We start from the raw sequence: 27,798 nt of genomic DNA, 5'->3' as shown, positions 1-27,798 counted from the left end.
GTCAAGGTGGACTGTACTTGCTTCTGATGTCATGCACTCAGCCGAGGAGGGTCAGGCTTGGTCGGTCCGACATCGTGGGAGTCCGGAGGGTCTTCCGAACGCTTTAGGCCAGTTTACAAGTAACACACACAATCTGGTGTCCCTCTCCCTGGCTATACGGTTTCCTGCAGCACTGAGGAAATGCAACCATCTCCGAGATTGGTGTCCTGGTGGCTTACTTGGGAGTTGATTGGTCCTACCAACTCAAACGGGAGAAGTCATCCTTGCAGGGCTTCTCGGTCGAGGTGAACTTGGCGATTCGGACCTGCAGCAGGGCTTCACCGGGCAAACCAATGGTTCAGGAGTTGAGGCAACCGTCCTCTTCAAGCTCTTCTTCGGTTCCTTCGTTCCAGTGGTCGACTGCCTTCCAAGCCAAGAGACTCCTTTTATTCAGTTCTCTCCCATTCATTACAGCCTAGCTGCCACTCACCCAGCAGAGTGGCTGTCCTTGCCGGACAGTCAGCTAGCCAATCACAGAGTGCATTTGGGTCTCCTAGGAGACGAAGCACAGGGAGCTTCAGGCACCTCCCACACTTTCAGCCTGCCCCTGACACACTGGAGCAAGAGGCGATCTTCACTCCTGAAGCCCCACAAAGGCGAATGAACAAAGACCAAACTAGGTTTGGCGCGCAGAGACACTCTAGAAGGACCTTTCCACAAAAATGGCGAAAAAAGAAGACCGGGGCCTGTTTTTAGCAACAATGGCTGGGCGCCATCTTGAAAAACATGGCTCCAACAATTTAATGCTACCGGAGCTACTAATAGTTTGCGGTCGGGAAAAATAATGTTTGTTGTAAAACCACTGCCACCAGCCATTCTGAGACGAAAGGCTAACATTGACTGTTACATGAGTGTCTAGACGCAGGGGATACTAAGTAACCCCTCCAGCACTCTATTAAAATAGGGTGTGGTGGGTCTAGAAACTACTAGGAAATGTCACTTTACTTACTCTGGGAAACAGTTTATCCCAGAGAAGGTATTTAAACCTAGGGGAAAGCCTGAAAGGCTTCCCTGTGCTCCTGCACTGAGGGTGCTGTGTGACACATGAAAAGATGATGCCTATGGAGTTGGTTAGACTACATAATCAAAGAAAACAGAGGTAAAACGCATCAAAATGCATGAAAGAGTGGGAAAAAGGCTCTCACTCTCCAGGTAAAAAAATAAAGTCCTCCAAATCCAGCAAAGTTGCTGGAGGTCTCCAAGGTGAAGGGAATTAGCACATTTATGAGAATTCTCCCCAACAATAGGTTATTTATAACATGCTCAATACCCAGAGGTTTGTAAGCGCGGACCCTGCGATCGAACCTGTGATGCTCCGTGTCATCTTGCTTCCAAGGCAAGCGCGGTGCTGCTGAGCCATCTTCCCGAGAACCTCTGGAGACTATCACCAGAATGAAGGTAGAAATTAATAAAGGACTTCTCGAAATAGGGTCAACTGTGGAAGAGTACACTGTAAATCAGGCAAAAGTTAAGAGCAAGCGGTTTGATTACGATTGGGGCAAAAGATGTGTTCAAATCAAACCTTTATAAGGAGTATGCAAGAATTGTAAATGGGAGGGAACAAATCCCGAGATGAATCAATTTCTGACACTCGAGGGTTGGAAGTTGGTATGGCCCTACAACTGACTTTAGCTGTAGATTATGTGGTATGGTTGCACAAAAAGAAACAATTAAGCATTTGGTTCTGGGCTGTACAGCCCTAAAGGAAGACCGAAAGATCTTTAGACATGGAACAGGGCACCCTGATTTTGGGGGGGTGGGGGGGAACGCGGAAGATGACAGACGTATCTTATCCTTATGTGATCTGCTTCCTAAAATTTTAGAACTTCGGTAGAGTGGGGGATGAAAAGAACAAAATGATACTGACTGAGATTGTTGATATGAGTTTGTCCTACTGTTCTTGCCAATTCTGTATGGTAGGTTTTGAAGACCTGCATATAATACAGATGATAAGTGTAAGAAAGGGAGTGCAACACTTACCTTATGGAACCTCTTTCTTTCTCCCCCCGCCCCCTCTTGTAAAACCATTATTGCTAGATTTGTACTCCTTAGAATTTTGTATGAAACTTTAATTGTGAAAGATTTTTCTATAGTAGTTGGAAATCAAAACAGACAATATAAAAAATAAGCATCTGCTTTTGCATTGTGACACACAGCACCTTTTGTGCAGTGCCACTGAGAAGTCCCTTTGACGTCCTGTTCATGTCAACTACATTTTCTTGTGTGAACTACTGTTCCCAAGAATAGTAAAATAACCCCGTCCTACCTTTACATTATGGGTCCAGCACACACCACCCTGTGTGGAGTGCTGGGAATTCTAGTAATTCCTTTAACCCATTCCTCATGTAACATTTTGTTACACTAACTCACATGAATGGCTGGTGGCAGTGGTTTCTTTTTTTACTACCTAGTGACATGCATCTGCAGGCTGATATCTCAGCTGCAGTGCTGCACCCAAGGGTGACCATTTTCCCCAGATGGCAACTGTCTTCTTTGCATTTCTTGTTAGTTTCATCAGGTTTGAGTCCTTTGTGTAGTTTGCCTTTGGCGGGCTTCAGCCCTGAAGCCTGCCCAGGCTCTGGTGTGTCTGGAAAGGCAGGAAGTGAGGGAGGGTCGTGAGGGAGGGTCCCAAAACGTCCCTGTCCTTGGTCTCTAGGTGCGTGTGCGAAACCAGTTCCAATTGGCCGCTGTCCTGGAGGACAGCCACCCTGCTGTGTGATTGACAGCCTTCAGCTGTGAATGTAGGTAACTTCCAAAAACCTCACTTTTTATGCGACTAAGCAGAGTTGACCACTGGAGGACAACATCTGAAGCAAAGTTTATTTACTTACATTTGTAAAGCGCATAAATAGCCCATGGGCATCATGGCGCTGTTACTTGCAGGGAACTTGGTTACACAGGGAGGTACAAACTACAAATTGACATTTCACATTAGTAGCACATTAATCAAAGATAGGTTCTTACATGGTTTACAGCATGACAAGCATGAATGTTCTTATGTGCAATACAAACCTGTATTGTTGTATGTTAGTGGACAAGCAGGAACAGGTACATCTTTTAATTCATGCAATAAGAGCTATTATCCAACATTTAAAATATTGTATTTCATTTGTTTAGCACGCAAACAGCCCGGAGGCATCAATGCGCCGTTACAGGTAGATGTGTTGTGATATATCCATACAAAATGTAACGGATTGCTCTTTGTCATGTATTGTAACTGCTCCCAGAAGACGCCAGCAGCACCCTCCTGGTCCGGGAAGTGCCCGGTGAAGTCCTGCAGCTGTGCTGACCCCGTTTTCGAATCGACAGGGAATACCTGTAAAGGACTATTTCCTCCCTTAGGCTGGTGGGACCAACTAGCGTTGTGACAAACTATTTTGGCGCAACCCTGGACTTGCTATGACTTTTCCAAGGCTGCAGAAACTCAATACCCGGGGTACCTCGACCATCTGCGAGTGATACGATATGATAATTTATATTGTGCTCGTACACAGGTGTTTGAGTGAGACGAGGCAAAGGGCGGGTAACAGGGAGAAAAACAATCTTACTAGGCCCAGTGACATTGAGAACGTGCAAGTGCATGGAGAGGGAAAGGGGGGAATGCATGCATGGCAGGGGGTAGAAATTGGGAAGTGCAGAGCATAAGAGGACAAGATAAATAATAAGTAAATAAATATGGTGATACAAAAAAGTGGAAGTGCAGCCTGTGAGTGGCCAAGTGCAAGGTCAGATAGGAAGTATCTGATAAGTGCAGAAAAAAAAGTGGGGGCCTGTATGGGTACAAATACAGGCCCCAGTTCGAGGGGTGGCCAGGAGGCAGTGCAGGAGGGTGGCCGGGTGAGCATGTACCTGGGCATGAAGGGCAGAAGGTGGCCAGGTGCAGCATTGGAGAGAAAGCAGATCAGCAGGGGAGAACAGGGGCAAAGGCAGAGGCGAAGAGGAAGGTCTTGAGGAAATTCAGGCACCGTAGATGGTTCTCAAGTTTCAGGGTGGCAGGTAGGCAGTTCCAGAGGGAGGCCCCCGCAGAAGATAAGGATCTACCACCAGCACGTTTCTTTAAAAAACAGCTGACCCTGAGGGAGTTTGAGGAACAAAGGGCTTCTAGAGGGGAGGTATTTACGGAGGGATAGTTGAATGTAATTAGGACCCAGGCCCCAGAAAGCCTTGTGGACAATGCAAGGGGTTTTAAATATAATCCTTGCAACCACAGGGAGCCAATGAAGGGATTTCAGAGCTGGAGAGATACGATCCCAGGGCTTGAGGCCCAGGACAAGTCTCACAGTCCTGTTCTGGATTAGTTGTAAAGGGCGGAGAGTGGAGGAAGGTAGATTTAGAAAGAGGCTGTTACAGTAGTCCAACCTAGAGAGAATCAGAGCTTGGGAGACAAAGAGCTTCTGTGGGAAGGAGAGGAAAGGAAGAGTGCCCTTAAGGAGATGCTGTAAGAAGTGAGACTTTGGAGACATCAGAGATGTGTGCAGAGAAGGAAAGTGTGGGTCAAAGAGGACCACAAGTTTCTTAGCTTCGCCGGTAGGGGAAAGGATGGAGGGGGTGTACAATGAGCAGGATCTGAGTCTGGTTGGCGTTTAAACAATTTGCGGCACACCAATTTTGAATGGCGATTAGGCAGTCAGATGAGGGAAGGAGAGGAGGTGGCTGAGGGAAACCTGAAAATGAGTTGGGTGTCAGCATTGCACTGGAAATTTGCCTCGTCTTGCGAAGTACGGATTGGGCCAGATCTTCGTGGGCATCCAGAGGACCCTACAGAAGCATGAAGTCTGCATCCAAAGACCTCTCGCAAGAGTCCAGGAACGAGGGATCAAGGAAATCCTAACCATAGTTTTGTTCTTCATTGGCACTGAGAAATAGGTGCCAAAACCACAAAGTCGCTGAATCGACAGAAGTCCATTGCTGCCGAGTCCCTCTCTCGAGTGCTGCTGCAGGAGCCCGCCAGACGTCCTCCCTTTCATCACCACGACTAAGGACCAGGAACAAGGGTCTACTGCATTGCATCGTGAAGGCAACCAGCTGGAACACTTCATTTTCAAGTTACTGTGGGGGTTGGGGTATTTTATCCTTTAGCCATTTGGGGTGCTTCCCATCTTTGGGAGTGCGATTTAACCCTATACTAAGTTGATCAAAACTTACCTGCATTGGACTTACAGCTTGTGCTTTCTAAAGTTAACTCTTGAGTTGCTATGATTTCTCTTTTGAACACTGACCATTTAAGAACATTTTTCTAAGGGCATTAGAACTTTGACTTTGTCCATTGACTTTAGCTGTCCTGGTTCCCTAAAGGCCTCCTTCTGAACCCTTTGGCTTTGGCAGTGCTTGTTCCCTTACAGGTTTTGCTGGGATAATAGTCTGCCTGCATCCCTTTGGGAGAATCTAATTGTTCCCATCACTCATTTGTTCTCATCAAACCCTAACCTTTCCTCCTTGAACTCAAGATTGCAAAGGTGAAACTATACAAATGCTATACTGACCTCAAATGACGTCACCGTCGGGTGCTGGCGCATGTGTAACATATGAATGAATTACTCACCTGCTTCATTGTTCTTTTTGAATCCCAATTTGGGATTAATATTACAGGTAATTACAGCTTTTTAAAGAATGCTCGAAATATCTGTGTATAAATAATGTATTATATAACCAAAATTGGTTACTTGTATGGTTTCATAGCACATCTCCGATTACCCCTCTCAAGATAAGCCTGGCTGCTCCGTCACACTACCAACTTGTGTAGAACGGGCCTATATTAAAAGGTGGGTTACCTAATACCAAAAAATAAGTCCTGTGTAGTCCCACACCAGATGGACTGCACAAATTCTTAACAGGAAGCAAGACTAGATACTGCGGAGGAAAGTCTGCAAATTAAGTATAAACCCAATGCCAACTAAAACTCTTCCATAATCTGTACACCTTTTGTTACTACAAACAAATAACTTTCTATGCTCTTACAATTTGGCAAATAAATTATGTTGCCTGGTTACATATTACACCCAAAACCCTTTATCAAGGCAGAATTTCTTCACCACATTGGATTCAAGAAAACCTTTGTTTTTATTTCTGAAACATCTGAATTGTTAAATAGTTGCCATAGAAAACTGTAAAAGTACTTGTTCAAAAACAAAAAATAGTAAAGCAAAATTGAATACCCCTGTATGAAAGAATCTATTCTAGAGGTACAATTTAGAATCCAAAAAATGAGGACTACACAAAAACGTCTTCGTCCAGATAGCCATCCAAATATTCACAATAGTACATGTCAGTCTTATTTTAGAATTTGATACATACCAGTTTCTCCTCCTTGGTCATTTGCTTCCGGGCTTCGGACTGGACCTTGAAGTACGCCCCCATTTCGTTAAAGTTACATTTGCTGAGGTTGGTGATGATTTCCCTCTCTTCTGCAGACATTTCCTACAATGGGACAAAGAAATCTCAGCTTTAAAAAAAAAGTACACATTTTGGGTGCCTAACCAGCATTTTCAGAACATAATTCACTCATCTTTATATTTGACCAATGTGTTAAAGGATGCCATGTTTAATCACCAAGTACATAATACACACTATGCTTGGTGCCAATTTAAATTTGTCACCCTTAAGCCAACATTAAAATGTGTGTAGCCATGAGCCATATATGCTCATTTTCAGGGACTCTTTACATCTTTCCTGCCATTGATTAGGCAGCCCAGCAGGTCTATGCACTGGAATCCAGGCTCATCAATAAAGCCCCTTTAGCTTTCCCTCACCAACTTAGTTCCCAAGGCTATCAATGCTGACTTTACCCAGTTAAGATTCTTCTGAAAAAAGGGGAACAAACCATTCCGCTACCCCCTTTAAGTGGAGTGTTGCAGGGATATTTTATAGCTCTCCCCCACCTGCCCTCCCCTTCTTTTGTCTGGCAACATGTATATGCCTTTATGATGTGCCTGGGACTGGGTGGTGTCAGAGAACCAGATTTGCAAACACTTAACACCATAATGCAGTTTTCAATACCATATACTTGAAATGGATATCCAATGTGGTTTACGGCTTGTGCTTTGGCTATCTAGCTTTTTGGCCATCTACCTGTCCGATTGGAAACTCCAACAAGGGCAAGAACTGAAAAGGTCCTACTCTGAACCACCAGGCCAGTGCTTTTACTGAACTGTTTGGAAATGGGCTTGGGACTACTGCCCTTTAAGAAGGGGCGAGGGGTTGGGGGGGGGGGGGGGGGGAGTCTGTTGATGGACACATGTGGGTAAGCACCTGTCCATGATTGGACAAGTCCTTAACCATTTGTATTGTATTTGTCATTTAACTAGCACCCTTCCCCATTTGTATAACCTCAGTGGTTGGAACGCCCTCAGGGACCGTAGTCTATGTGTGGGAGATTAGAAGAGTTAATTTATAAGATGCTTGCGTGCATTTTTGCCAGGTTAGAACTTAGGTGGGCTGGCTAAGCTCGAGTTAGCATCCCGGAGGTCAGGAATGTGGGCAGGTGCTGTTGGTAATTTAGGATTGAGTGCTAGTGCTGGAGATTCGATGTGTGCCCAGCTAGACCAAAGTTTTTCCTAGGTTGTCACTGTATACTAATGGCAGAGGTGTTGAGGTATGTCAGGGGTTTCAGTGTGGACGGCAATGCGACCTGCCATACTAGAGTTGCAGACATTGCTGCATTCTAAAATGCATGGCCGCGTGGCCATGTCGGCGGCCTATGTCCACAGACAAGGGAGAATTTTGCAAAAATGTGCCAATTCCCTTCACCTTAGACACCCCCAGCAACTTTGCTGGATTTGAGGACTTGATTTTTTTTTTTTTTTACCTGGAGAGAGTCTGACCCTTTCTCCCACGCATTCGTTTTGAAATTTGTTTTACTCTTGTTTTCTTTGGTTATGGCGTTTTAGACAACTTCATAGGCATCTTTTCATGCGTGTCACAGCACCCTCAGTGAAGTGGCACAGGGCAGCCTTTCAGGCTTTCCCAAGGTTTAAATACCTTCTCTGGGATAAACTGCAATTGACTTTACTAGTCTTTTTAAATTCCTAGACCGAGCACACCATATCTTACAATAGAGTGTAGGAGGAGTTACTTAGTATCCCGTGTCCAGATACTCATGTAGCAGTCAAATGCTACCCTTTCCTCTCAAAATGGCTGGTGGCAGAGGTTTTACAACTAACTACCATGATTTTTCCCGACTGCGAACACTGGTAGCGCTAAATCGCGGGAGCCATGTTTTTAAAGATGGCATCTGAGCCTCCTTTGTTTAAACAGGTCCCAGTGTTTTTTGGCCATTTCTTTGTGCAAAGGTCCTTCTAGAGTTTTGCTGTGCGCGCCAAACCAGGTTGGTTTGGTTTTTTGGGCTTCAGGACTGAAGACCGCCTCTGGCGCCCGAGTGTCTGGGGTGGGCAGGAAGTGAGGGAGGTGCCCGAAACATCCTGCGCTTAGTCTCCTAGGAGACCCAAATGCATTCTGGCGTGATTGGCTGGCTGAATGTCCGGCAAGGACAGCCACCCTGCTGGGTGAGTGGCAGCTAGGCTGGAATGAATGGGAGGAAACTAGATAAAAGGCGAGTCTCTTGGATTAGAAGGCAGAGTCGACCACTTGAACGAAAGAACCAAAGACGAGCTGGAAGAGGACAGCTGCTGCAACTCTTGGGCCGATGGTTTGCCCGGTGAAGCCCTGCTGCAAGTCCGAATCGCCAAGTTCATCTTGACAGAGAAGCTCTTCAAGGAAGACGACTTCCTTTAAGTTGGTGGGACCAATCAACTCATAAGCCACCTGGATATCATTGTCGGAGCTGGTTGTATTTTCCTCAGAGTGCTGCAGGAAACTGAATAGCCAGGGAGAAGCACACCAGTTTGTGCGCTTGAAGACAGCTACCGGAATCGAAGATTTGCCAGTTTTGTGACCAGTCCCCGTGCAGTGCAGGAGTCCCCCAATGTCCTCCCTCTTGTCCCCACGACTGAGGCTCAGGAACAGCGAGATCTGCAGGAAGTCCTCAGCTGCATCTTTTTCTTCAAAATAAGGTACTGTGAAAACCTGACCGAGAGAACTTACCTCTCACCGCAAAAGTGCGTGAAACTTTAGCAACTTGCAGGCCTAGTCAACTTGTGACCCCACATATGAAACTTTCTTCTATGAACTACTTCTGAGAACCGTGGCAAAGACTTTTCTGTTTAACTACCAGAACCATTTTTACTTATACAAGACTCTAGCCCATTGACTTTGGCCTACCCAATTGCATTGGAACACTCCTCTGGTGAACGCAAACTATTTGCACTGTTTAAGAGTAACTTTACTATTCGTTTTATTAACTTATGCCTTTTTGCTCCTACTTCAAATGTTCTAAATGCCATTTTGCTCCTCCTTCAAAGTAGTTACAATGCCTCAGAACCGGATAGTGTCAAGTATTGTAGTATATGTGTATGATATTGGTTGCCTCCATTTAGTGGATGTTTTCTAACTGACAAATTAATAAGTGTTTTACCAAAATACCTTGAGTACAAGAGTCCATTTGAATACTTGTGATTGTAGACCTCTAACCTCATTACAAGTCACATTCCCTCTTGAGATAATCCTGGCTGCTCAGTTCACTACCAAAAACTGTGGTACAGACTTATACCAAAACCAAAGGTTAGTTTTGCTTACACCTGTAGCCATAGTTGTGTGTAGTGGTCCCAAAGGTTACTGCATGCAAACTTTACCTAACAGAAACCCTCTGTTCTCCTCAGGGACCAGCTGGAATAGTTCAGAGGCCCCGGAGATCATGGCATGGAAATTATAAAACTACTCACCGTAGTGACTAGCTTACTCTTAGTCCATAGTCCCCTTTCCTCCATACTGCATGGGCGATTACAATGGATTGTAGCCCTAGGGTGGAGAGGAGCGCCTCCTTAAGCAAATATGTTCGAGAACTGCATGTCCGAAAGCTGCATCAAATCTAGAGCCAGCATCCAAAGAGTAATGCTTGCAGAAAGCTGAGGGAGAGGCCCAAGAGGCCGCCCTGCTTATCACTTGCCAAGGGACATGCGCTGGAATGTGATGGCCGTTGCCTTGGCCCCGACAGCGTGGGCATTCATGTTGGCCGAGAGTGGCTTGTGCTGGCCCCCATACGCTTCTTTGATGGCCGAGACCATCCAGCCTGGTCTTGAGCCTCTGAAAGTTAAAGAGGGCGTCGATTTTCGGAAGGCCTTGGTCCTGTCCAAGTAGAACTTCAGGGCACGCCTGACATCCAGGCAGTGCAGCGCACTCTGTGCATCGTACGAAAAATGTAGGAAGGACGATTTCCTCGTTCAAGTGGAAAGCAGATGACACCTTGGCCAGAAATGCTGGGTGTGTCCGCAGGACTACTTTTTCCTTGTGAAAGGTAGTATATGGTTCCGAGGTGACCAGCGCCTGGATTTCGCCGACTCTACACGTCAAGGTAGACCGACTAGTAAGGCTGTCTTGATGGAGACCAGCCTGATGTCCATGGACGCCATTGGCTCAAACAGTTTGTGTGTCAGGGGGCCCCAAGACTATGTTAAGGTCCCACACCAGGTGCAGTCTCTTGACGGGCGGGTAGACCCTTGCGAGTAACGTCAGATGTTTGACGATAGGATTGGAGGAGAAGATGCCCTCCTCAGAGATCATGTAAGCTCTGATGGCTGAGCGGCAAGTATGGCAGGTGTCTAACCTGCACGCCAGAGTGGGCAAGGTCCCCCTAGAAGGAGAGCATGTCGTCCAAAGTGCACGCAGGGAATCAATTTCTTTGGAGTCTGCCCAGTGGCAGAATCTGGTCCATTTGCTTTTGTACTGGGCACTGGTAGCCTTGCTCCGATTACCCTGTATGATCTACAGATTAGCCTGTGAGAGGCTGAGGTGCTGCAGCGTTACTTGCTCAGGGACCACGCTGTGAGGGCTAGTTTCTGTGGCGCAGGGTGGAGGACTCTGCCCCTCCCCCACCCCTCTTGTGCCAGATGATGTGCTGGGCCCGTCGGGAGGTGAATCGGGGGCATATCCGAGAGGCTGAGCAGCTCCGAAAACCATGGCCTGGCCTGCCACCAGGGAGCTATTAGAATGATGTGGAGTTGGAGAGACTCCTTGATTTTGCAAATTACTATGAATCGGCGGCGTGGGCAGAAAGGCGTAGGTCTTCATGCCATTCCACTGGAGGCGAAATGCATCGCCCTTGGAGCCGGGGTCCTGTCCCAGCCAGGAGGTGAACTGAGGGCATTTGTTGTGCCAGGTGTCAAGGATATCCACCTGGTGATGACCCCACCTGTTGAAGATCTCCTGAATAATGAGGTTGTTTAGCTGCCACTCGTAACGCTCCCAGCCTGCTGAGCCTGTCCGCTTCCAGGTTGGACTCCCCTGGGAGGTGGACTGCCGTGAGGTAGATGTTTACCAGGGCCCACTCCATGTGGATTGCCAGTCTGCACAGAGGGGATCTGATGTCTCCCTGCTTTTTGCAGTACATGCTGGTCGAGTTGTCCGTCTGGATGAGGACAACCTTGCCCCTAAGTGGTAGGAATGCCCTGAGCACCAGCCACATGGCGTTCAGCTCTAGCCAATTGATGTGGTATTCCTGCTCCCGTCTAGTCCAGGTGCCGTGGACTGAGAGATCGTCCAGGGTGGCTCCCCAGCCCTCGAGCGAGGAATCTGTGGTGATGGCGGCTGGAAGGGCTTGCCCGTCCGCAGGTTGCAGTCCCAGGACCACCATGTTAGGTCCGAGTGGAGAGATGGCGGAACATTGATCTCGGATTGATATCCCCGCTCATGGTTCCATGAGGCCGCGAAGTGCAGCTGAATCTTCCTCATCCTTAGTCTCGTGTGCGGGATGGCAAATAGGACCACTGCCAGTAGACCCAGGAGGTGTTGGTACCACCATGCCGCGATCACTTCTCTGCTTAGAAAGTGGGCGGTGGCCCCTTTGATGGCCGAGATTTAGTCCTCCGACGGAAATACCTTTTTGGAGCACGTGTCCCAGATGAGGCCCAAAAATGTCAGTCTGCGTAGGCTGCAGCTGTGACTTGAGATTGAGCGAGAAGCCCATCAGTGTGTTCATAAGGGAATGGGAAGAGTGGTGAACCGCTTCCGGAGATGTAGCCCTGACGAGCCAGTCGTCGAGGTATGCGAAGATGTGGTGGCCCTGCGCTCTGTGGAGGGTCAGCCACTGCATTCATGAGCCTGGTAGAGACCCTGGGGGCTGAGTTGAGGCCAAAAGGAAGTACCTTGTATTGAAAATGGTAGCCCATGATCCTGAACCGTAGGAAAGAACGATGGGGCTGCCAAATCGGGACATGTAGGTACACGTCCTTTAGATACAGGGAGCACATCCCGTCTCCCTTGTCCAATGTCTCGCTATAAAAGCTGGCGTAACTGTCTTGAATTTTTAGATGGAGGGTGGAAAGGTCCAGTACAACTCTCAGGCCCGCCTGGTTCTCCTGAATGGCGTAAATCCTGGACCAGCAGCAAAAGCCTTGCTGAGAGGCTGGGACTTCCTCCACGGCCTGGCTCTCTACGAGCGACCGGATCTCTGCCAAAAGAGTTGCTGTCCCAACCTGTGAGGGGAGGGGGGGAGGGGGGAGTTGGGGAAGAGGCTGTGATAGGGAGGCGGTATCCCGTGGATACTACGGAGAGGATCCAGGAGTCCGCGACATTCTGGTGCAACAAATGTACATGGAGAGCAAGCCTGCTCCCCCCGGAGACACGTGGACCTGAAGGGGCTTGCCATGCCTGCTTTCCCTGAGGATTCCCCCCCCCTTTTTGTTGCTTGCGCCGGTTCTGCGACCACGAGCGGTCCTGCTGTCTGGATCTACATTCCTGGAAGCCACGGAACCCTTGTACGTACGACCCCTATCTGAGCGCTGGAGATTGGGTGTACGATTTAGGCGTTGTCTTTAAGGATGGATAAAGCCTTGGCCGCCGTTTCTTTTTGTCCAGCTCTTAGTCTGGAGGAGCGTAGGAGGTCCCCACCAACCCCCTCCACTCCCCAGTCGAATGGTATGTGTTCCTGGACGTCTGGGTTGAATTTTGTTGCCCGGAGCCAGGCTGTCCTCATCTCCGTGGCAATACAGATGGCACGGCCAGGTGTCAATATGGGCCACAGTGGATTCCATGAGGTCATGTGCCACCAGCTTGGCCTCGGCTAGCCCAGCCTTAAAGCGTAATTTGGCATCGGGGGTTGTCAGAGAACTGAAGAGTTGAATCCTGCAGGAGTGAAGCTGGCCCACCTAGCCCCCAAAGCCTGCCTGCTCAACAATCCTATAACGTAAAACTATTGGCCAGGCAAACCCAAGGGGAAAGGGGAATGGATAAACAAACACAGGAACTCTTGCTTCTGGCACTTCCGTTTGTCTTCACAGGAATGTCTCTGGTATTAAGCAATAGAGAACCGAAAAATAAAAGGCAATCTCTTTAAATATTATGCTAATCTCAATTTCTATTCTAAACAATTTATAACTCTGTTCTCATACCTGAAGCCTATGCCTATATAGCTAATAGGCTATTTTCTTCTGTCTTTTTCTCATAAACAGGAGACTTCTGCAATTGTCTTTTCTTGACCAAACTTTAAACGTATTTTCAAGGAAGAACTTATTAACTTCGTTTCTTCACTGAATTCTTATTCCTTGCTTACTATAGTGTTCTGGAAATAATTCCCATAATTACTAGCTTATCTTTTTCGGTTAACAATTTCCTCATATAGAAAATGTTTAATATTAAATACCTGGTGTGGGTTTTGCAGAAGATTAATTTCACCATGAAGTCTTCAGGAATTTAATTAGTGGCGAATTCTTTCAATCATAGAAATTCTGTAAAGTTTTCAATTCACGTGTGTGAAGCGTAACGAAGATTCACAAGGTTCAGCAATCCAAAAGATAGCCGCAACGCAAGCACAAAGAAAATCCCAAAATGGCCGCGACGTACTACGCACTTCCAAAATGGCCGCGACACATGACGCACTTCCAAAATGGCTGCGACGCTCGAGCGACGCAATAGGGTCCTTTTCACAAGCGCGCGGTTAAAAAACAAACAATACGTGCGCAATAATTACAGTCTCGCGCTCGTAAGAAAAAGGTTAGTATTGTTACAATATATATGTTAACTAAAAAACAAGCGAAAACGAAAACGCTCACATTAATTGAACTATTCACATTTTCACGAGAAAAAGAGTTAAGCTAGAATTTAAAAAATAAAAATATATATACACACAATAAACTGAACCAAATGTCCAAATATAGTTCTCATGACAAAATTAAGAGTTCTTTGAATTTTTAAGAAACACTGAAAACTTAGCTTCGTCTTCACTTGAAAAATCTGCCACTCAGCCAACCAAAGCTTCTTGGAATCTTCTTGCTTCTGTAGATCTTCCCTCACAATAACTGGAACTACTACTTAAATCCTGATATATATATTTATACTAAAAGATAGTACTCTACTATAGTTTAGTGGGAACTATAACTTTAATCACTGGAGAGAACTAAAACATGACCTATCCTGGTGAAAACTTTAATGAAAGGCAGTTGAGTTATTGGAAACATTCTAAATGACATCACAATGCTGCCTCTTATTAACTACACCAATCACTGTTGGGAAAGTGTTCCACCAGCTTGGCTTGGGGCATTTTCATCTTTCTAAATGAAAGTTAGTTAAGGGAAAAAATAAATAATGAAATAGAACAACTAATTACAGGAATTGTTCTACTCTCTAAATAGAATCTATTTACTATTAAAACCACCTTCCCCTTCCAACTTTCCTGAAATAGTATTTGCAACACTCTATTCTTCTAGGAATTTTGCCAATGTGAGGTACACAATGTGAGAACCTGACAGGGGTTCCGGAAGGAAGTCCACAATTTCCCACCATAATCTTTGGTTGGCAGCAGCCAACATGGCATCGGCCTGACGCAGATGTAAGGAAGAGTTGGAATAGAGTTTCTTGCAATACGCCTCCAAGATCTTCTCCTTGCCTAGCAGCACAGCAGAGGCGGCCGAGGACGACTGAGGTTGGGAGTATAGTTATGCCGCAGCTATCACCGAGGAGTGTGGTTGAGGATGGGCCGAAAGCAAAAATTTATCCCCCTCCATATGCCTATACTTTGCGTCCAGGCGTCGATTGACCGGCTGAGGGGGGTTTGAGCCTACCCTTCTTGGCCGGGGAGGCTACATCTGTCTACATAGGCATCGTGTGAGGCCTTCTGCCGGCTGCTCGACCTCAGGTTGGGGTAGGCCCAGATACTCTGCCAGGCCAGCAAGACGTTTGTGGAAGGCCCTGGCTGAGGATGGCATGTCCGGATTCTTCTCATCCATATCCTGTGGAGGAGGAGTAGTAGTAGTAGTGGGCGCTGGAGGCTGGGGTACAGGGACTGCCGCTGGAGACTGAGGAGTCTGCTGCGGGGCCGAAGGAGGCTGCTGCGCCAGGACCTGTGGCGCCGACGGAGGAGTCTGTTGCCGCTAGCATTGCAGGAAGAAGGAACAAGTTACTTACCTGTAACTGTTGTTCTCCAGCATGGGTCTGGCATGGATTCACATGCTCATGAATATTCCCCGTCGTCAGGCTGGGAATCCTCGGTAAAGAAAAAACCAGTATCAGTTTCGTTTCTGATCTGTCTTTCGTAGTAATAACCAATCACTGGTCTCTGCGTCATACTGACCACAGCCAATGACTGCCCTCTACCTAAGCACCGCCTCTGGCAGCCATCTTCAGATTTGGAAGCACGTGAAGTGGCAGTATGACCAAGTGAAGAGCCGCAGAGGGGTAGGCGGGAGGGTTCGCATGTGAATCCATGCCAGACCCATGCTGGAGAACAACAGTTACAGGTAAGTAACTTGTTCCTTCTCCAGCATGGGGTCTGGCATGGATTCACATGCTCATGAATAAAGAATACATAGCAGTACACACATGCACAACCACGGGAGGTGGCAAAGGCTCAACATTAAGCATTACATCAAACTCAACATAAAGCACCTTACCTCCTCACCAGGCTCACCTCAGGCAAACAGGTTGCGCAGCACTGCTTGGCCGACCCTGGACTCCTCCCTGGAATCCCGATCGACGCAGTAGAATTTCGTGAAGGTGTGCGTCGACCTCCACGTAGCAGCCCTGCATATGTCCAGCAGGGGCACACCAGAAAGGAACGCCGTGGTAGCTGCGATCGCTCTGGTGGAATGGGCTCTCGGACGGCCAGGCAGCGGTCGGTTTGCCAACCGATGACAGTACATGATACAGCCGGAGAGCCATCTGGAAAAGGAAGCCTTCGAGAGAGCCTTCCCCTGATTGACAGGTCCAAAGTTCAAAGAGTTGTGACGTCTTCCGAAAACACTTCGTGCGGTCCACGTAGAACTTTGGCACTCTAGCCACATCCAGCGAGTGCAAAGTCCTCTCAGCCGGCGACGAAGGCGACGGGAAGAACACAGGCAACACCAAGGGTTCGTTGAGATGGAAGTCCGACGGTACCTTGGGCATGAAGGAGGGGTGCGTCCTGAGCACTACCCTCGTGTCGTGAAAAGTCAAGTACGGGGCCTTGCAGGAAAGGGCCTGGATCTCTCCCACCCGTCGTGCGGAGGTGATGGCCACAAGAAACGCTGTTTTCCACGACAGAAACTTCAACGGGGCCGAGTGCAGAGGCTCGAACGGAGGTCCCATGAGCTTGGTCAGCACCACGTTGAGCTCCCACGCCGGGGCCGGAGCCTTCACCGGCGGGAACGATCTGAACAGCCCCTTCATGAACTCTTTCACCAGACGATGAGACCACAAGGACGTCCGGCCCGTGGTTCTGGTGTATCGGGAGAACGCAGCAAGATGAATCTTGATGGACGCGTGTGCCAGTCCAGCTTTGGCCAGCGTCAGCAGGTACGGCAGTACCTGGGGAGCCGTAATCCGTAGAGGGTTAATCTTCTGTGCGTGGCACCAGACAGAGAACCTCTTCCATTTGTGTCCGTAGCATTTAAGAGTCGAGGACGCCCTGGCCTTTGCAAGAACCTCTCTGCAGTCGGCCGGTATGTCGTATCCTCCAAACTCTAGCGCTGCAGGAGCCAGGCCTGCAAGTTCAGCGATTTCGGGTCGTGGTGGAGGATGGCGCCTCCTTCCCTGGAGAGTAGATCCGCGTCCACCGGCAGCTTGATTGGCGGGGACGCTGACAAGTCCAGAAGGTCCGGGAACCATATCTGCCTCGGCCACGCAGGTGCGACGAGGATCATCCTGCACCGTGACCTCTTGAGCTGGTTGACGAGCCGGATTAGCAGTGGCAAAGGAGGGAACGCGTAGAGGAACAGGCCCTCCCAGGGGAACGAGAAAGCATCGCCCATGCTCCTCGCCTGGGGAAACCTGCTGGCGAACCTCCGGCACTTGGAGTTCGTCGCCGTCGCGAACAGGTCGATCTGGGGTGTGCCCCACCGTCGGAAGAGGCGATCCACTAGATCCTGCCGTAGTTCCCACTCGTGGCACGAGCGCAGCTCCCTGCTGAGTGAGTCGGCGATGGTGTTTTTTATCCCTGCCAGATGAAACGGCACCAGAAACATCCTTTGGGCGACGGCCCAATGCCACAGTTCCTGCGCCTCCTTGGACAGTGCTGGGGACCTGGTTCCGCCCTGTTTCCTGATGTAAAACATGGTGGTGGTGTTGTCGGTGAAGATCCTCACCACCTTGCCCTTGAGGGACGGAAGGAAGGACCTGAGGGCCCAGAACACTGCACGGAGCTCCAGGACGTTGATATGGAGGGACTTCTCCGTCGGGAGCCAAAGGCCTCTCGCGTGCAGATTTTCGGTGTGCGCTCCCCACCCTTCCAGGGAGGCATCCGTGGTCACCGTCTCCTGGTGGTCTGGAAGTCCATGCCCGCCGTCAGATGCGCGCGGATGCCCCACCACCAGACCGCTCGGCGGAAACTCTCGTCGAGTGTGATCCTCTCCTCGAAGCCGCCCGTCGTTTGGATCCAGCGCGCGTCCAGGAACTCCTGCAACGGGCGCATCCGGAGCCTGCACATGGGAATGAGGTAGATGCAAGAAGACATCATTCCGAGGAGGGACTTGATGGACCTCACCTTGGCCGCGTCGGAAACCAACATCCGCTGCACCTTGCCCAGGATGGACCTGGTCCTTTCCTCCGACGGGGAGGCCAGAAGGGACACTGTCGAGCTTCGCTCCCAGAAACAGTGCGTTTTGCGCGGGTACCAGGTGGGACTTGGCGTAGTTCACAGAGAATCCCAGGTCCGTGAGAAGTTGGACGGTCCTTGCCGTGTGATCCACGGCGAGCTCCCTCGTCTCGGCTCGGATGAGCCAGTCGTCCAGGTAGGGGTAGACGTGGATCCCCTCGCGACGCAGCTGCGCCGCCACCGGTGCAAGGCACTTGGTGAATACCCTGGGTGCCGACCGTAGTCCGAAGGGGAGGGCTTTGAACTGGTAGTGACGCCCTTGGACCACAAACCTGAGGAATTTTCGGTGCCCCTTTAGGATGGGAATATGGAAGTAGGCATCCTCCAAATCCAACGACGACAGGAAGTCTCCTTCCTCCAGCTGACCCAGGACGTGCTGGAGGGTGACCATCCGGAACTTTTTTTTGCGCCTTGATGAACTTGTTCAGACGTCGCAGGTCCAGGATGGGGCGCCATCCCCCCAGTCTTCTTCTTCACGAGGAAGTATCTCGAGTAAACTCGAGCCCCGAAGCCTCTTTGGGACGAGTTCGATGGCGCCCTTCCTGAGCATCGCCTTTACCTCCAGGAGAAGTTGAGGGACGTGAAGTTCTTTCCTGGCCACGGGGGGGACGCGCGGACACCATCTTTGAAACTCGAACGCGTGGCCCCGGGCCAAGGCGTCCAGCACCCAACGGTCGGTGGAGATGGACTCCCACACGCTGACGAAGCTCGCCAGCCGGCCTCCCACCGGGGTGCTTCGGTGGGGGCCCGACCCCACGGCCGGTTCAATCCTGCTTCGACGAGGCTTTGCCGCCTTGACCTCCTTGGCGACGACGGCGGGGTCCGCCAGACTTGCCTCGTCCTCTGTAGGCCTCCTGAGCCGACGAGCGGGCCGCTTGACGGTAGGTGGAGAAACCGCCGCCGGAACTTTTGGAGGCGCCCTTACCTCCGCTGCTCCGAAAGGGCGTCCGTCGTCGTTGCAGAACTCCAAGGGCCCGGGCCGTCTCGGTGTCCGTTTTAATGGCCTGAAGGGAATCGTCCACTGTTTTCCCAAACAGGTTGTTCCCATCGAAGGGCATGTCCAGGACTCTGGTCTGAACGTCTTGACGGAAGTCCGTAGCCTTGAGCCATCCACGCCGCCTAAGGCAAACGCCGTTGCCCAACTGGCGGAACCCAGTGTCGGCGATGTCCGTCGCAACGGTAATGGCGTGGTCCGAAGCCACCTCACCTTCCTGCAGGATCTCCAGGGCCTCTGCTCTCTTGTCGTCCGGCAAGAAGTCCAGCAGGGGAGCCAGTTTGTACCAGAGCTCCCTGTCGTAGCGGGCCACGATAGCCAAGGCGTTGGCCGCTTTAATCGTCGTCGCCGCAGACGAGATGACTCTGCGTCCCATAGCGTCCAATTTCTTTCCCTCGCCGTCCGGTGGGGAAGTCGATGTGGAGGCCGCACCCCCTACCGCTTTTTTCCTGGCCGCCGCGGAGACGACGGAGTCCGGGGTAGGCTGCGCCCGGAGGCACAGGGGGGCCGTGTCCGAGACCCGGTACTTCTTCTCGTACCGGTCTCTTCTAGCTGGCGTCGTGGAAGGGTTCTTGAGGAGGGTGAGGCCCCCATCCCAAATGTCGTCCAATAGAGGCACTGAGAGGACCGTCTTCCTCTTGGCCTCGCGCCGCTGATAAAGGAAACCTTCCTTCTTCTTCTCCTCAGGGCAGAGTTGGAAAAGCTCGGATGCCCTGGTGATCATGGAGTGGAACGATCCAATCTCGTCGGGCGGAGAAGCCCTGGTGGGAGGCGACGACGGTACATCCTCGTCGTATACCTAGTCGTCCGTACCCGTCGCTGCCGTGTCAGTCCCCGTATCATCCCCTCGGGTGGACGGAGAGGAGGGCTGGAAGGGGCACGACGGCTGAAAAGGAGGCGGAGGGTGGATCCTTCTTTTCTTGGTAGGGGGAACACCAGAAGGTCCCGGTTCTGGGTCCCCTGACGGGAGAGGTTCCGTCGGCAACGGTAGTCTCGTCCTTATCTCTGAGCATAAGGACTGTATAGCCAACAAAATTGCCGCCGAGTTGTCTCGCGGCGCCGGCAGAGGGGAATCCGACGGGCGATCAGGGGCCCCGTCGGTACCCTCGACGATGTCGTCGTCACCTGCGTCGGGATCCATCCCGACGGGCCGGTCTTCTTCCACGCCGAGGCCGTGGCTTAAGACTTCGACCAGCTCCTCCTCCGAGGTTGAGGCCGAATCTACGACGACGCCCTGCCCCCCCCTTTTTCTTCCCCACGGGGGATTTCACGGGGGTCCTATCGATGGGCACAAAAGAGGACTCCCTCCGAGGTGGCAGGGAGACTCTGAGCCCCGAGGTCGCCACCACTGGTGTAGCCTCCACAGGCTGAGCCAGGGCCGCCGCGACAGTTTCGATAGAGGGCTTGGCCGGATGGATTAAGGCCTTCACCACCTTAGGTGCGCTCACCGCCTTATCCTTGAGGGGGGGGACACTGCCTCGCTCCCCCTCCGCCTTCGAGCTCGACCGGGGCCTCTCCAGGAGCTTCGCCGGGTGCTCGGCCTTCCTCTTACCCGACCCCGAGCGTTGGCTCGTGGTTGATGGTGCCGGGGAGGGTGCGCCCTGCCTGGCGCCCGTAGAGCCCGACCGTTCGGCGCTCCCGGTGCCAGCGGACTCGCGGTGCTTGGCCTTATGTTGGACCCCCGTCGCCGGGGCGTCCTCAAAGGTCTTAGAAGACCGCTCGGCTTTCTTCCTCTTCTTCTCGCCGGATGGGCTCTTCCCTTCCAGCCAGTTGGCGAGACGTTGATGGCGGTCCTTCATGGTCCGCTCCGACATGTTGCCGCAAAACGCACAGTCCTTCTCCACGTGCGTCTTGTCCTCATGTAGGCAATAAAGACAAAAAGAGTGTTCGTCCTCCTTGAAGACGTTCTGCAGCTGGCATCCAGGGCAGACCCTGAACAGCTTTCCGGGCGTCGAGCTCCCCTTCTCCTGGGCCATGACCGGGCCTGAGAAACTTCTTGAGTCCTCCAAAAGCGTAGCTCGACGAAATCTTCACCCTTGAGGGGCGCAGACGAATCCGACACGGGTCCCCGTTGATCAGATGGAGAATCGGTGGAGCTTGAGGCTCTTTTGACCGAAAAAACGAAGTTTTTGAGAAAAAACGTGAAAAAATAGCACTAACGCTCGAGAGCAATAGCACGAGGATCCCAACACATGAACGTGCGGTAAAAATCTGAAGATGGCTGCCAGAGGCGGTGCTTAGGTAGAGGGCAGTCATTGGCTGTGGTCAGTATGACGCAGAGACCAGTGATTGGTTATTACTACGAAAGACAGATCAGAAACGAAACTGATACTGGTTTTTTCTTTACCGAGGATTCCCAGCCTGACGGGGAATATTCATGAGCATGTGAATCCATGCCAGACCCCATGCTGGAGAACTTCCCTGATGGAGTCTTCAAGGAGAACACCCAACCAAGGTGACTTCATGAGGCCGAGGAACCTCTCGAAGAAAACCTCTTTACTGACTGAGGTGGCAGGGGGTGCTGACGGGGTAGCGGGAGGCTGCTGGAGCCGCTGCGTACCCTGCCGATACAGACGCAAAGGAAAGCTGCCCTGCGTAAATGAGGGGTAGACTGTAGGCCACCTACCTGGTTGAGGCCAGTCCCACCTTGACACTTTCTTCGCCGATTCCTGGAATAGTGTCTGACAGGTGCCAGTTTGTGGCGCGGCAGCCATTTTGTCGAGCTGCCTGTCACGTTCCTGCCTCCTCCAAGACTCTTGCATGTGGATCACGAGGTCTACCCTATTCCTCGGGCCTAGGCCCGGTAGGTGTGACACCCTCGACCCAGGGGTCAGTAGAGCTGTGTTTAGGCGCCCCATCAACGCATTGCCGGTATTAGGGCATAGCCCCTCGGCCATGGTGCCGGTACAAAAGTGGAGCCCCTTGGGTGAAGACCTGGTAAAAGAACCTCGGTCGCTCAACACTGTCACCGGGAGGATCGAGGATCCCTCAGCCCGGAGGCCGGTAGCAGCAGCCTTAGAGCACATGCTGGTAGAAGGACCTGACCGGTCGCTCCCGCGCAGGAGAGTCCATGGGAAGGAGTCTCCCTTTTGCTGGGTGCGATGGAGAATATCGGCCTTACTGGTTCGATGCTTCACAAAGTTCTTGAGGTCCTTTGGAGGAGACTTCTGGAAGAGCGCCCTCCACCTGGCTAGTCTGTTCTTCAGCGCTTTTGAGGACAGCGAGTCAGACGCTGAACAAGATTGCCAACTGTGGTCTGGGCCAAGGCAATGTAGGCAGAGGGTGTGGGGGGGGGGGGGGGTCTGAAGTTGGGAGGAGCCCGTTGCAGGATGTAAAAGTCGACATGAGCCGGTGAGGAGCGCGACGCCCGAGGGCCGAGTACCTGAATGATAAAAAGACAAAAAAGAAGACAAAGTATTAGTGTGTGGAATTACATGGCCGAAGCCAAACCCACGAGCGCTGGTGAATTCGGCCCGTTCCCATCGGCGCGGAAAAGGGGAAGAGGTGTGGCACCAGAGGGCGGAGTCAGGGCAGCGCATGCTCTTGGCCGCACCCCTGCACGGAGGGTGAACTTGGCCGGTGGTTCCTCTGATGGTACCGGCGCAGAGGTAGGGGCTGTTGGTGCAAGAGGCATCCTCGTCTGGATCTCCGTGCAGAGTATGCAGGGCAGTGAGAATGTCCGAGATAACTCCAGTTAGATGCCAAGGAGGAGACTGCGCTTGTGGCCTAGGTTGATCCTCAAAGCCCTCCACGCCCTGCTGCTAGTCGGTCTGCTCATCGCCTCGCCCTCGTCGGGATCCTTGCTGAAGGGCCTGCTCTCAACGCATCGTTCCTGGAAGGTCTGAAGGTTGGCATACTACTCATCTGAGGAGATGTGCCCCGGATGGCTACCGTGTCTCCCCCTTCACTGTGACTAAGGGAGATGGTTTCGGTGAAATGATGGGCTTCATCTTCTCCGGGGTCTTTTCAATGGGCTGAAAAGAGGACTCCCTCCCGGCAGGCAGGGATAATCTCGCCTTCGCGGCCGTGCCCTGCGGATCCACCACAGCAGCCTTCGCGAGGGACGCCACCACTCCGATGGAAGGTTGGGCCTTCGTCGGATATACCTGGGCCTTCACAGCCTTTGTCGAGCCTGCAGCCTTCACCTTGGGGGGGGAGGTGGGGGGGGGGGGGGGGGTCTGAGCTCTGCTGTCCCTTGGCCTTCTCCAGAGGGCCCGTCTGGGTCTTCTCCAAGAGTTTGCACAGATGGTCAGACCACCGAAGATCCTTTAGCGTTGGCTAGTGACAGAAGCCGCTGGAGACGCTGTACTCGCTCTGGCCATCTAGGAGCCAGTCGCAACAGCGCTCCCGGTGACAGTGGACTTGCAGTGCTTGGCTTTTTGTTGCCCCCCCCCCGTGGGAGGGGCGTCCTCAAAGGTCTTAGAAGATCGCTCAAGGTTCTACTGGGTAGGGGAGGCATGCTGCCAGGACTCACCCAGAGCAGGGGCCTTGGCCTGCAGCCACTCCTTGAGGCGCCTGTGCTGATCCTTCAGCGTGCGGGGCACCATCTCCTGACAAAATGCATAGTCCTGCAAGCCGAAGCCGGAACAAATCTTGAAAAAGGGGTGCCGAGTCCTTTTCCTCTGACATATCCACACCACGTAGGCCTTGAAAAAGTTTCTGGAATCCTCCAACAAGAAAACTCGAAATTCGCCCTTGAGGGGTGCTGAAGAATCCGAAAAACGGCTCCCTGTTAAATCGGAAGGTAGATCGATGGAGCTTGAGGCATGATTGACCGAAAAAAAAAAGACTAACTCTTAGAAAAAGTGCAAAATGCAGTAAAAGCTTGAGAGCCAAGCACGAGGCTCCCAACACTTGAACGTGCAGTAAAAATCTGAAGATGGCTGCCAGAGGGGCTTAGGTGGAGGGAGTCATTGGCTGGGGCAGTATGACCCAGAGACCAGCGATTGGTTAGGAGAAACAGTTCACAAATTAAACAGATTTTTTCTTTACTGAGGATTCCCAGCCCGACAGGGAATATGATATGCATGAGCATGTGAATCCATGCCAGACCCCATGCTGGAGAATAGTTATCCATTTAACCTCAGTTTTAAATATGCATTCTTTAAAAAGGCAATTCTTTTTAACTGTTTAAGTAAACTTTGGAAATACTTTACAGAATCAATAAAGTTGGTGAATAGTTATTGGATATGCTTAATACACTTCTAAGTATCCCCAAGCACCAACAGTACCTCTAGTTAGAAGAAAAGTGGTCCAGCTGTATTCCGTCTTGCTGTAGCTATGCAGACTCTGGTTTCAGGGACAAGGAGGGAGGACATCTGGAGTACTCAGGAAGGTCAGCAGCTACAGGCGCTCTTGAATTCAGCTTCACTTTCTGGTGTCAGCGCTTCGCAAACAGCACTGATGCAGAACAAATCTCGGTTGGACTTCCCTTGCTCCCTCAGCCCTGGACTCTGGTGAGGGATTTCCTGTTTCTGGAGGGTCCCTAGGAGGCTCCTTGTTGGGGAGAAGTTTCATTTCTGTGCCAATTTATCCCACCTTAAGAGACCCCCAGCTCTTTTGCAGTAGGACTTTATAATTTTAACTCCTGTGTGAGTGGGATCTTTTTCTCACTCATGCATTTTTCCCTGATATGGATTGTGTTTCCACTGTTTTTCGAGTCTGACATATGCATATGCTTTTTGCATGGTGACACAGCACCTTCAGTGCAGTGTCACTGAGAAGTCCTATAGCTTTCGCCTAAGGTTTAAATCAACTTTGTGTTAACTACTGTACCCAAGAATAGTACAGCGAAATTGACTGCAGTACAGCACCCATGGGTGTCCATTTTGTCAAAATTGCGCCGGTCTTTTTGCCATTTTCCGTTTGTGAGGTCTTTCTTGGCTTTTACTCTGTGCGTCGACAGATTAGAGCCCTTTGTGGGTTTTGCCTTTGGCTGACTTCAGCTCTTTTGCTGGACTTTAGCGTTTAATTTTCATCCTGGGGAGACTTTTCCCACACTCATGTATTGTTCCTATATTTGAAAACGGTTTCTTTTGGTTTTGGAGTCTGACAAACTCCATAGGCACCATGGTTTTACATTGTGACACACAGCACCTTCAGTGCAGTGGCACAGGGAATTCTTTCAGATTTCTTTAAGGTTTAAATAACTCTGGGTTAAACTACCGTTTCCAGAGCAGTAAAGTGAAATTGACTTTACTTACCTTTTGTAACTTTGTAGACTCAGCACACACTACCTTACAAACGGTGCAGGGGTGGTTACTTAGTATCCCCTTGGTCTACTTTCTCATGTCACATTTTTATTTTACCCTTTCTACACTTAATGGCTGGCGGCAGTGGTTTGCTTTTTCCTACCATAGTGTGCTTTTACCGCGGGCTGCAATTGCAGCTGCAGTATAGCATTCATTGGTGCCAATTTTGTCAAAAAGGCTTTTTTTTTTACATTTCTTGATGGAAAGGACGTTCGAGATTTACTCTGCGCGCCAAGCCAGGTTTGGTTTCTTTGTTCGTCTTGTCTTTGGCGGGGTTCACTGCCGACGCCTGCCTCTGGTCCCAGCGTGTCTGGCAAGGCAGGAAGCGAGGGAGGTGCCCGAAACTCCTGGTGCTTAGTCTCCTTGGTTACAGGAATGCACACAAAGGTGATTGGCCGGCTGGCTGTCCTTGCAGGACAGCTACCCTGCTGTGCGAGTGACAGCTAGGCTGCAAATCAAAGTGAGAAAACTGCATAAAAGGCATGGTCTTTTAGAGAGAAGGCAGAGTTGACCACTGGACGAAGGAATCCGAAGAACTTGGAAGAGACGCTTGCTGCAATTGCTGGGCCGTTGGTTTGCCTGGTGAAGCCCTGCTGCAGTACTGAAGCTCCGAATTTGCCTCGACGAGAGGTGCCCTTCAAAGGACTTCTCCCCTTTGGTTGGTGGGACCAATCAACCCCAAGACAAACTCATCTGGAAATCCTCTCGTTGCTGGCTGTATTTCCATTGCTGCTGCAGGAACCGAGTGCCAGGGAGAGGAACACCAGAATCGAGTGCATCATCTTTAAGCCGGCTGGAGCTCAAGGTAGATCCTGCGGACTCCCTCGAAGCATGGCTGACCAAGCCTGAGCCACCTCAGAGTGCCTCAGCTCCCCTAGACGTTGCTCAAGTGACATTGGCTGTCCCGGCTCCCTGAAGACTCTTCCAACCTCTGACTCTGTTCCAACTATCCCTCCAAAAAGTCACACGTTCTGGGAAAGGGTTAATCTACATTGCATTGAAAGGGGGCAAGGGGTGGTTCAAAAGTGCTTAGCTGTTTGAGAAACTGGTTAACCACTGTTTAATTCCCTAACCTTTCACTTTTGACACCAAACTCAGTATTGCTCTAAATGTACCAGTGATTTATCAATGTCCACAGTGTCCTAGTTATTGAAATTCTTGTAGGAAGTATCTGTGTGCCATCCCAATAGGGTATCTAATAATTTATTTAAACTGAGTGTGTATTTTCGAAGTATATTTAAGTGTTACATATTTGCTCCCTTCTAAAGAAGGCCGATTCAAACCGACTTATATTAATAAATTGTTTAATCAAGAAACCTCTAGTATAAGTGACTTGTCACTGTGAAACTAAGTTGCTACTCTACAGCTCACATTGACCCCTCTTGCGATAAGCCTGGCTGCTCAGTCACTACCAACTTATGTAGTTAGGTTGGGTCAACTATTGCAAATAGGATAAGGCTGGTGCAGTCTCCCACAGGGTACTGCATACAGTCTTGCCTAACAAGAAGCCTGCTGCAACCTCCTGGACCTTGAATTTCCCGGTGAAGCTCTGCTGCTGTGCTGACCTTTTTCACCTTGACAGAAGCTTTGACGGAACGACTTCTCCCCTTGGGTTAGTGTGACCAACTAACACAGAAACTCCACTTTGGCGAAATCCCCAACTTGCTATACCTCTCCGTTGCTGCACAAGTTCAATGTGACGGCTCCAGTGTCTACAGTAGAGTGCAGCTGAACACTGCAATGTCATCCAAGTACGCCATGCAGAAGTCCTCTAACCCATTCAGAACTTGATTCACCATCCACTGGAATGTAGCAGGTGCATTTTCAAGTTCAAAAAGCATAACCCTAAACTGATAAGCCTCCTGGGGAAGAGGATGCAGTTTTCTCCTTGGAATGGTCTGTCAGTGCTATTTGCCAATAGCCTTGAGGTCAAGTCAAATATGCGGAGGAACGTGGCTGAACCAAGTTTGTCCACCAGCTCATCGGTCCTTGTTAAAGGATGGGCATCAGTCGTGGTGACTGCATTAAGAACCCTATAGTCCACACAGAATCTCAACTCTCTGGTTCCTGCATTTGGCACTAGTACAACTTGACTGGTAGATGGCTCAGTAAGCCCAAGGTCAAGCATCTTCTTGACCTCTGATATCCGACATGCTCAGACATCCTGTAGCCCCTGCATTTGACAGGGAGACTCCGTGAGAATATCATGCTGGCCCCAAGGGGCAATGCCGGGTGTCAGAGATAACAGTGAGGCAAACTGATTTAAAAGCCTTGCACACCTGTTGCTGCAAAGTCAAATCTGAAGAGATTTGCACTCCTTCAATTATATGAAGGTTGTCCCCCGAGATGATCAGGGAGAGGCTAACTCTCCTCTCCCTCTTGATCAGAGGCTAAAGGTAAAG

At 50.4% G+C, this 27,798-nt stretch overlaps 1 protein-coding gene across 1 annotated transcript in view; it reads right to left on the bottom strand.

Annotated features, from left to right (window-relative positions):
• The window catches only part of TOP1 (DNA topoisomerase I), a 690,967-nt gene that overhangs the window by 361,419 nt on the left and 301,750 nt on the right, over positions 1 to 27,798 (bottom strand). The window contains exon 11 of the mRNA XM_069652271.1: positions 6,334 to 6,456. Within this exon, the coding sequence (XP_069508372.1) occupies positions 6,334 to 6,456 (123 nt within the window). The remainder of the gene's footprint in view (positions 1 to 6,333; positions 6,457 to 27,798) is intronic.

The sequence above is a fragment of the Ambystoma mexicanum genome, chromosome 3p (genome assembly GCF_040938575.1).
Source record: "Ambystoma mexicanum isolate Mex_15411 chromosome 3p, UKY_AmexF1_1, whole genome shotgun sequence".
NCBI lineage: Eukaryota > Metazoa > Chordata > Amphibia > Caudata > Ambystomatidae > Ambystoma > Ambystoma mexicanum.
The sequence above is the reverse complement of the archived record's forward strand: the minus strand, read 5'-3'. Positions and strand labels throughout refer to the sequence as shown.